We start from the raw sequence: 11,278 nt of genomic DNA, 5'->3' as shown, positions 1-11,278 counted from the left end.
TACTCTATATTACTAACGACCAATATTATTACGGCTAGCCGAGCAGCGCGCAGCTCCCGCTTTACCCGGGATAGCTCTGCTCTCAGCGCTTACCGCTCACGCGCTGTTAATAGCGCGATGCCCATTCGCGTGCTTTCTACTAGCGAATGGCGTCTTTTTCTCAGATTTATGTATAACTGGCAGCGAATTGTAATAAATATATGTTCCTTTTACGCAATGTAAAGCGTTGCTCTGTTCTAATATTTTGGCATCAGATGTGCCATCTTTTATCAACTAAAAGTGGGGTAGTATCAAATAAAACGACCATCATTCTTACACTATAGAACTATACTTAAATAACAAAAAGTAGTGGCGCGGTGAGATCACTGTGTCTGCTGCGGCGGGGCGAGCCGCGCGGCGAGCAGCAGGATGTCGCGCTTCTCCTTGGGGTAGCGCAGCTCGCGAGCGGCGAGCCGAGCAGCGCGCAGCTCCCTCTCTGCCCGTGATAGCTCCGCTCTCAGCACGCCGGGCGGCCCCGCTTCCCGCTCGCGCGCTGCCCATTCCCGCGCCATCTGCTCGCGCATGGCGTCGTCCAGCGCGCGCGCGGAGTAGTGTGCGACCACCTCCTGTCGCGAGCACTGCCGTTCTCGCATGGCCCGTAGAGAACCGTTCCAGTGCAGCAGCTGGAACACCGTCATCAGCTCTTGGAACTCCAGCATCGTGCGCCCCTTATTTGCTTCTAGCATAAACCTACAAATACAAAAAATAAACTTCAAGATCAAGACTCATCAAACTGGATTATAAAACAGTGGCGTTTTAGTAATAGGTAAGACACAATAGTACTTTTGTTATGATGTTATCGCTGCAACGTAGAATTAGGTTACATAAATACAGGGTACATAATTACTCGTATAATAAAATAAAATATTACTAAAACGGGTGCACAGTAAGTCACAGTGTAAGTAGGTACATAACGTAAGACGCTTCAATAGCATTATATTATGATCAGTTTATGTATAAAGGACTCAGAGTCACTCTGCGGTCGATGGAGGTAGCTATGTTTGGAGTTTCTCTGCGTTATCAGAAATGAGGATATCCGCAAAATATCAACGACATAGCTCAGCGAGTCACGATACTGAAGTGGCAATGGACAAGGCACATAATTCAAAGAACCGATGGTCGATGGGGTCCCAACGTGAAATGACGTGGAAAGACGACCCCACACCGGAAAGCAACCAAAGTGAAGCAACATCAAGCGGGGGGAGTTGCTAGATGCTGGTAGCCGTGGTGTTGGGAAGTATATACTAGAGGTCTATTATGATGATGATGGGATAAAAATAATTTTATTTAGAACAACCTAAAGGCCGCAATCCCAGCGCTGGGGTCCTGGTGCGCGGCTGCGTCTCCAGCGAAGGACGCGCGCGCCTCCGCCACCGCCTTCTCGATAAAGTGCTCCGAGATGCGCCGCGACTCGTGCTCGTTGAACACGCTGTTCATCAGCGCTATCTTCGCTGCACTGCGACGAGCCTCTGCTTTTGTGGGACAATTCTGTTGAACAAGATTCAAAGGTAACAATCGTCAGGAGAAAAATAAGTTGAATCTGTAGTGACATTTTGGTTACGATACTAAAATGAAGGGTTCGGTACAGTTATGTAATTATTAATGGACCAAAATAATTATCCAAATCGAGTTGTTTAGATTGTATGTATTATAATAGACGAATACCTACTGTGACGAATCAATTGGCTTCTTGTTTAAATGGTTATAGTCTAAAATCTTTCGTTATTATCCAAATGGTCATATAACGAAGAGTTACGTCGTATTACCCACCAAGTGATGTCATTGTTACCTTTCAACTGTCATAGTTACCTGAAACTGTCAACAGCGACTCGTAGCAACGTATGAGTATCAGGATGTACAGCGGGTATGGATTCGGTAACTATATGATGCGCACCGCTGCCCAAAGTCTTCACCTTGTTACCTGTCAACTGTCACAGTTACCTGAAAGCTGCCGAAGCAAGCGCCTCATGACAGCATAACGTGGCAGATGTAAAGAGCTGCTGTCAGTATTTGCTACGCTATAATACCTTGCACCCACACCTTGTTATCTGTCAACTGTCACAGTTACTCGCCGTACTCGCGTTGCCCTCACCTTGTTACCTGTCAACTGTCACAGTTACCTGAAAGCTGCCGAAGCAGGCGCCTCCCGGCAGCGTGACATAGCATACATAAGGCGGGTGCGCGGCGGGCACGGACTCGTATATGACGAGCGCGCCGCTGCCGCCGCTCGCCGCGCCGCCGTTCCTCGACGCCTTCACTTGCCAGAACTCCTGGAGAGCTTCTACTACATTCACCGTTGAGAGTACTCCATCGGCTGAGAACGAGACAAAAGTAATGTAAAAACAAACGTAACGTTAAAATAATCAATTTATGGTCAGTCAGCAATTTAAATTTAACGTTTTTTTAGACGAACTTCATAAAACGTTTTAGTAAACTGGCTGTCCAGTGCGGAGTTGCAATCAGTATTCTTGCCACCATTCCACGTGGGCATGATTTGTATAATTATTAGGAAAAGTAAGCTTAAGTTTCTTGTTTCTCGTTTAAAATAAATGTCTGAAAAAAATATTAAACTAAAATCTAAAAAAGTATCTACCACACTTAGTTTAGAAATCCAGCATACAGAAAGATAAGAAATGTCTGATAATACACAAATTTTAATTCTATTTGATACACTAACGCGTTATTATGTAGGTGAAGCTAAGCTTTATCAAGCTTATGTATAATATACGATAGTTGTACTTCTTTTTCTCATCATGTACAACTGTCATGCTTAATTCTGCATCACAATATTACTGATTTATATCTCGTACTTCGTCATCTAAAGTACAAAAAAAAAACAATATCCTCAAAACTAGTGGAGGACTTTAAATACGAAAACTGAAGTTAACCTTTATCTTCTAATATCCTACGTCAAACCATTGTATACACTTCAATGATTTTAATACAGTTGTACTGAGGGGGCATGATTTGTATAGTTATTAGGATAAGTTTAGCTTAAGTTCCTTATTGTATTCTTTCTCAATAATAAAAAAAAAAAAAAGTTGTACTGATAAGTTTAATGGTCTGTTCCAACCGTTTACTAAAGCTAAGGTTTCCACTCAATGGATCAGAGTGGAGATATAAAAATAATAGATATACGATGAGTTCCTAACATGTCCTGAAGTCGCTGATATTTCCACTTAAAAACAAATAGACATCTTATGTCTACCGTAAATTATTAGTAGGAACTATAAAAAAGAAGTGATGGCTTAATACAACGAATAAAATTATAGCAGTTACCTTACGCTACATTGGCATGATTTATTGACCGGAAATTCTTATGTCATGATACATCGACTGATTTGAATATTATATCCGGAATTTAGAATTAGGTATACGTTGATAGTAGATTATAAATATTATAATATGTATAACGTTTGAACGAAAGTAAACAAATTGTATGTATTTTTCAATTACATTAATTTGTATATGATTGAATTAATTAATTTATTAATAATAATAACAAATAATATCATTCATTAGAAAGCAGGTTTGTAAAAGGTTATAGCTGAGATATAATTAGATCCTGATTCCTACCATTTGTAGTAGCTACAAGCAAACTAGCGGACGCCCGCGACTTTGTTCTTGTGGAATTTAGTTTTTTACAAATCCCTCGGGAACCATGGATTTTTCCGGGACAAAAAGTAGCCTATGTGTTAATCCAGGCTATATCAATACAAAATATGTATATCAATACAAAATTTCAGCTGATTCGGTTCAGTAGGCGAGGCGTGAAAGAGTAACAAACATTCAAAATCGTCAGTTTTCGCAAATCTCGGAAAACCATGGATTTTTCCGAGATAAAAAGTAGCCTATGTGTCCATTCCAAGTTTCAGCCAAATCGCTTCAGTAGTAGCGGCGTTAAAGAGTAACATACATCCAAACTTCCATACAAACTTTCGCGTTTATAATATTAGTAGAATAAATAACAAAACAAAACACATCATGTATACGTAATCTATACATCTATACATATACTATAAAGTTAAAGAGGGATTTTATGATTAAGATGAACAATTACTGTAACTGATAAAATAAAAGAAAATAATATTTTGCTGTTCTCCGCAAAGAATCGATAAACTCAACAAATAATTCTCTATCTACATTTCTGAGCAGGAGTATACTCAGATGTTGATTCTACAATGTTCAATTGACTTTACAATTGAACTTAATGTCAACATCTCTTGAGGATGCTCTCTTGAAAATCGGGAGGATAGAAAAATAATCAATTATTCATAATGAACGCTTTTCTGCGAAATTACTAATTGAATTTTCATGTACTTTTCATTAGCAGATTAAGCATAGGACATAGAACAAAAAAGTTCTAAAGATAAACTAGCTAAAATCTATACATGTATTTATAAAAAAAATCGGACAAGTGTGAGTCTGAATCGCTTATCGGGATTTCCGTACAAATTATTATTCGTCTATCGAAAACTAGACATAATAAAACTCAATGACATTTTTGGTCCGCAAATCCTTGCATAAGGGCTTTGTTTTTTTGTAACTTACCTAGATAATTACAAATCCTAAATAACTGGTAAAGACCAAAACTATTTATCTTTACTTTTTAATTATTTGCCAAATTTCATAGTTCTAGGTTAGCGTACCATAAATAAATATTGATTCCCCCAGAGTGTCAAAATATATGTTTTTACAGTAAAAACGGTCGTTTTTTTTAGTTTAAAAGTTTGTTTTTTCACAGCTTCAGGGGACTGCAGACATGAGTAAATATTTTTAATTTCAATTCAATACTTCTCCGCGTTCTCGAGATAAAACGTCGTCAAACGTAAGAAAGGCGGATAAAAAAAAATGAAAAAGCCAGGTTCCATTTTTTGGGACACGGAACCCTAAAAATAACAAAAACTAAAATGTATTTAATATAGCAGTACGCCTACATACAGTTCCAATTAAAATAGACCGCGATAAAATTATTTATTGGAAGTTTCATGTCACCTCAGATATAACGGCGTAATAAAATATAATTATTCAATTAAAGTTTACCATCAACTTGCGAAATTAAGTTTTTTGTTTAATGACATGTTTGACTATGATGTCATCGAATGGTGTCTAGTCATTATTAAGTAATGTTATTTTTGAGCCGATTTTGTTTTTATGTACCCACAAATACAGCTCGTGCGGATTAAATTGACACCTGGCTCGAATGATGTTCGTACTGTGTTTGTATGGATGTGTTTTGTAGCCAGGTGTCAAATTATTGCGCACGAGTTATTCGATGTTTGGGTTTATTCCCCGACGCAAACGACGGGTGTTATATATGTCTGTCTGTAGCATCGTAGAACCGATTTCGATGCGTTTTTTTTCATTTGAAAGCCAGTTTCCTTGCGGTAGTTCTTAGCTATGTTTAGTAATTATCGACCCAGCGGTGCAACAGTATCTATCAGCACTTTTCCAAAATGATGTAAGGCTAGCTAGATTAGCTGGTGGGAGGCTTCGGCCGTGGCTAGAAACCACCCTACCGACAAAGACGTACCGCCAAGCGATTTAGCGTTCCGGTACGATGTCGTGTAGAAACCGAAAGGAGTGAGGATTTTCTTCCTCCTCCTAACAAGTTAGCCCGCTTCCATCTTCGATTACATCATCACTTACCATCAGGTGAGATTGTAGTCAAGGGCTAACTTGCAAAGAATAAAAAATAAAAGGCATTTTTATATTAAAATAAAAAAATAATTAAAGTAAATAATTTTCTTTGATAAAAGTTGTTATTCTAGTTAATTTCGTGACCTTCGAGGGCTCAGCAATTTTTTTATTTTAACTTGTAGGAAGACTTGTAAGTGACAGTACATTCGCGTTTATGTGTGTTTGTAAACTATAGGAACGTAAACACAGCAAAAAATACAAAAAGTCAATATTTAAACTCTAAAGCCTGTGGCTAGACAGGCTAATCCACTACACAAGATCTACGAAGACTAATTCTGATATATTCTGCAGGTAGGTAAATAATTTCACTGCAACCGATTCTCCGTTTTCCAAGAAAGTTTCCAAGAGGAAAATGTCATGTTTTTCATCTCGAGCGAAAGCTATGTATCCGAGTGACGGTATGATGTAACAAATATCTGTAGACCATGAGATGGCTGTAAGATTTCAGCCAGCACGAAGACATAAATATTTATTTGTCTCCTATATACATTAAAATTAAATATTTATTTATCTGCAACGTTGAACGGTTTTAATAAATTTTGATAAAGAGAAAATTTTGATTTGAAAATGGACTAAATCGATACTTACGACTTTTCTAAAGTCAAAAATTACAAAAGGCAAAAAGGCAATCTTTTTTTTCCTACACTTTTTATTAAATTAATAAAAAATATATTTTATTAATACCGATATCTATGCGATTTCTTTGTTTCAATGTTCCTACACTCGAACAAAATAAAAACTATTACATCTTGTGTGTGTGTGAGTTACACATTTTGGTACCAATTTTACCTATTTTGTGGTGAAAGAGGGCTAAATCCAAAACTAAGAGATTTTTTAGATATGCCGCTCGTATAAATAGGACCAAGGCAAGGCAAGTTACGTTACTGACTAAAATACTAAATTTTGTTGTACCTTGTAATTATTTTTGCGTTTCTACGCAAAGAAATCTTCCGCTGGGCTCTTAACCTATATAATACCGGCCCGAGTTTCGTTGCCTCCTAGCTTCTCAAGTTCCGTGAACTAGAAAGTTCTATTCCCTATATATCGAGTGAAATCTTATTCTAGGTAAGCAATAACGAATGGATATTTATATTTTCTAATAGACTACTAGAAAATACATAAGTACAACCAAAATAGAACTTTCATTTTACTTAAGTTGGTTAAAATAGCTTCAGAAATAGTGATATTTTCAAAAATGCCGATATTTAGATCGACCTTGCGAAAAAGTAAATAACTATAAGCAAGCAAAGAAGAAGGCTCAATGCCACTCAGCGGGCGATGGAGCGAGCTATGCTTGGGGTTTCTCTGCGTGATCGAATCAGAAATGAGGAGATCCGCAGACGAACTAAAGTCAATGATATAGCTCAGCGAGTCGCGAAGCTGAAGTGGCAATGGGCAGGCCACATCGTTCGAAGAGCCGATGGGCGTTGGGGTCCAAGGTGCTGGAATGGCGACCCCGCAACGGAAAGCGCAGTGTTGGTCGACGCCCCCTTAGGTGGACCGAAGACATCAAGCGGGTTACAGGGAGCCGCTGGATGCTGGCGGTTCGAGACCGTTTTGATTGGAAGTCCATGCAAGAGGTCTATGTCCAGCAGTGGACATCCATCGGCTGATAATGATGATGATGAAGCAAAGTCGCGGTAAAAATAGAAGTGTGTTCCTGAATAACATTACATTTATGGAAATCCTATAATTGTTGTCATGTGATAATTATCAGGAGTATTCATGCAAATGTAATAATTAATGCATTAGTTAATTGCTAATTGACCTGAGTTCCGAAACAATATGTTGTCTAAAATATCAACATGTGATTATGTATATGGGTCTCAATAGCTCCACGGGTAAGAGGCCGGACTCAAACATGAAGTCCAGGGTTCGATGGACCTAACTTAATAGTGCTTTTTATATTGAGGTTTACCGCAAGCAAACTGTCACTAAACAGTTCTATTTTTTTACGATTACACGTTTACACGATAAATGTTTTAATACCCCTGAATACTACTATATAATAATCTAGCCAACAGCGGTTCTATCCGCGTAGTTCCTATGATAGTGAGAATAACAAAAAAAATACTTGCAAATAATGTGGCTTTCTAGTGGTAAAATAATTTTCAATAACAGTTTACTAGATCCACAGATTACCCCTGCAATACCACAAACTTTACCCCGATAATATTTTATAGTCATAATAAATAACATATTATTATGAATATAATATAAATAAATACTGCTGGCTATTATAATAAATAACCACTAGTAGGTATTACAATATATCGCCCCTCGTCCTCACAGACTACAGACTTTTTACTGGTCACAAAAATATTTAACACTTATTATAATCTAAAGACTAATCTTGCCTTGAATAATTCGTGACAAAAATTATTCTAGTATAATTTATTTATTTATTTATCTATCTGTGTGAGCCATACGTTTGGTCCGTTAGAGTTTGGCTAATGAAAGTAGAGACTGAAATCGCCTCCAAATAAAACATCTCACTAATTTTGATTTTATAGCATTTGAAATGTCGCTTAAACAGACAGTTATACTACTGAAATAACTTATTTTTTAATTTCCCCAAAATCTAGTGGTTCGAATCGGTTCAAATGTTCCAAATCTACGTTTAATGAAGCCTTTTTAAATATTGCCTATTTCATTTAAATCGGTTATGCTGTTCAAAAGTTGTAAGAGGCTTACGTAGATACATACACGTATTTATCAAAAAATAATATTTTATATATTTTAAATATGACCAATATTCCCATTCCCCTCCAACTAGTCGGGAAAGACTGTATTTGGAGTGGGTACTACAATAGACCAACGTGGCGGGGATCGAATCACCATCCCTCGGTGAAAAGTTCGACCGCTAGACCATTGAGCTATTGAGGCTCTAATACACATACACACATACATTTTAAGACAGGCAGACATCATGTAATAATAATCATGATGAGCCCATGACCTCAAAACGTAGGAATTCGAAAATTCGATTTTTTAAAAACGTCGAGATCAAATCAATATCTTCTTAGTAACTAGCGGGAAGTAAAATATCGTTTATGAAGACAGATAAGTCTGCAGTCTGCGCCGAAGCTCACAATCGGTAAAGATTAGCTCCCAGCCCCATTGCCTCCATTCAGAGGCGCGCTATCGATTCCACACGCACGCCGCGACGTGCGGGGAATATGGAGATGGCCGCGTATTTACCCTCGTGACCTATTGACGCTATCTACTGGATCTACACTTGGCTTTGCTCGCTTTGAACTCGTCCACATGTGACATAAGTCTATGATAGTTATTTTTTTCTAATAGTGCTGCAGGCCTCAGCGACGTCACTGGGGATTTTGGGCGAGAGCAGAAGTATCAATGGGGCTGGACAGCGGAAGCAGAAGACATGGGCGAAACTACTTTCTAAAGACATTTCTTCGTTTTATAAAATTTTGTCTTACTTATCTCACAAGGGAGCCACTCGGACCTTCTTATAGGAGAAGGGATGTGAAGCTTAAACCCATTACGCTGCACCAATGCAGGTTGCCTAAGGACGATTTTAGATTATTTTATATAACAATCATTATCAGATGTTCATGATAATTACTGGAAGCGACGCGTAAAACTAATCTTCAAAACACAGGGGTGTAACAAGTTCCCAACTGCAGAAAGAGAATTTACAATGATTTTTTTAGGAAGAAAGAAAAACTCAGTATACTTAGTACTCAGTAGTCAGTAACAGTACTAGAACCAATGCCCTCACGAGCCGAAACTACATGGGCTACCGACTTGTAGACCAACAAGAAAGTTGCAGTCAGTGATATTATTAAAAATGGTAATTTTTCACTAGCATAAATGACCATTGTGACGTAAAAGGATATTTTTTAGTTTTTAAATATCTGTGTTCCTTTCAAAATTTTAAATATGTCAGTTACATGACAAATTTTTTTAACCGCATATGCAGCTAAACTGAGTCTGTTCGATAGATTATTTGTATGTGGGCCCCACTGCAGCTCAACATCTAACGTAATTCCAAAAAAATAGTTTTATCAATAAGATTTAAATTCTCAATTCATCCTTAAGATTAACATTGGCTTTTACTTGCTGCACGTTAGTCAATGGAAATTTTATGCATTTTGTTTTCTTCTTATTGAACACTAAGTTATTGGCTTCTAATCAATAACTACTAAACCAAAGAGTTGTTTACATCGTCATATTTCTCGTCTAATAATTTTAAACATTTGTGATTTGTCATCTGCAAATCTCATGATTATCCTTGTCAACATAAGGAAGGTCATTAATATAAATGAGAAAAAGAAATGGTCCTAGTATAGATCCTTGAGGAACCCCCATTTTTACAACAGATCCGGTAGCCTGATTTCCATTGATGTCTACTTTCTGAATTCTATTAATCAAATTCGAACTCAGTAAGTTTAGGGATTTACTCGTATCAGTAATTCCGTTGTAATGTAATTTCCTGACCACGAGAACACATAGTATAGGGCTCAAAATAATCCCGCTTAGTATTTGTATCACGTAGCGCGCCGGTTGTTGTATTGTTAACAATTTGGCTTATCAATGCGAACAGGGCTCATATTCAACTGAAGCCGTTCGTATATGCCTCCTGTTATGTGGATTTATATAATAATGGATTGAGTAACTGAACGCCTGTGGAAACCTGACGAGAAGTTTGGGTGTATAGGTATAAATATATCTTACTCACTTGTTGGTATTCTTATACAAACAAGTTATTTTTTGTTCAATTTATCTATTTATAATTTATTGCACAGCCAAAAATAAAAAAAAAATAACCAAGAAAAATATTATGATAGCTTGACTTTTTCTTTGTGTATTAACTATATTTTACCTCTGACGCAAAAAGAGGTATTTTAAAGTTAGACCACTATTTGGATTACTATATAAACCGATTTGGATGCTGTTTTTCTTTATTTGAAAGGTCCAGCTCCAACAATGGTTCATCAAAATCATAAGCCGAAGTGATAAAACTTCAAATCTCAAAATTTTATAATTCCACCAGTATTCTTCAAATTCTTTATTCACAAGAGTGTTAGGTTAGGTTGCTTGACAGTAGAAATAAAGCTAGGTCAAGCTTTCTGCTAAAAAAACCAAATCTTAAAGTTGTCAGCAAAGTAAAATTCCACACCTATTTATAGTTGGTATGTAATATAATATCTATATTAATAAATAAAGCTAAAGCGTTTGTTTGTTTGTTTGATTGAACGCGCTAATCTCAGGAACTACTCGTCCGATTTAAAAAACTTCTTTCAGTGTTAGATAGCCCATTTATCGAGTAAGGCTATAGGCTATATAATTAATATTAATTAATATTATTCCCGTTTTCCTACGGGAACGGGCACCACACGGGTAAAACCGTGCGGCGTCAGCTACTCTATTATAAAACTAACAAGAATTAAAATTTAAATATACTCGTATTGTGACGATTCTCTTATAAATGTATCTATGAAAGGCTACTTTTATATACGTTGACACATTAGAATAATTTACAAAGGCGAATCTTAATGCTTTTTTCACAATT

The 11,278-nt window shown here is 37.0% G+C and overlaps 1 protein-coding gene across 1 annotated transcript in view; it reads right to left on the bottom strand.

Annotated features, from left to right (window-relative positions):
* Positions 1–308: 308 nt before the first annotated feature.
* LOC112051025 (protein limb expression 1 homolog) overlaps positions 309–11,278 on the bottom strand; it is a 29,437-nt gene continuing 18,467 nt past the window's right edge. Inside the window, exons 2-4 of the mRNA XM_052882545.1 lie at positions 2,160–2,353; positions 1,337–1,527; positions 309–729 (exon numbers count right to left, since the gene is read on the bottom strand). Of these exons, the coding sequence (XP_052738505.1) occupies positions 363–729; positions 1,337–1,527; positions 2,160–2,353 (752 nt within the window). The 3' untranslated portion in view covers positions 309–362. The remainder of the gene's footprint in view (positions 730–1,336; positions 1,528–2,159; positions 2,354–11,278) is intronic.

Source organism: Bicyclus anynana, chromosome 1 (assembly GCF_947172395.1).
Source record: "Bicyclus anynana chromosome 1, ilBicAnyn1.1, whole genome shotgun sequence".
In the NCBI taxonomy this organism is placed as follows: domain Eukaryota; kingdom Metazoa; phylum Arthropoda; class Insecta; order Lepidoptera; family Nymphalidae; genus Bicyclus; species Bicyclus anynana.
Note: the sequence above shows the minus strand (reverse complement) of the source record. Positions and strands in the feature narration are given on the sequence as shown.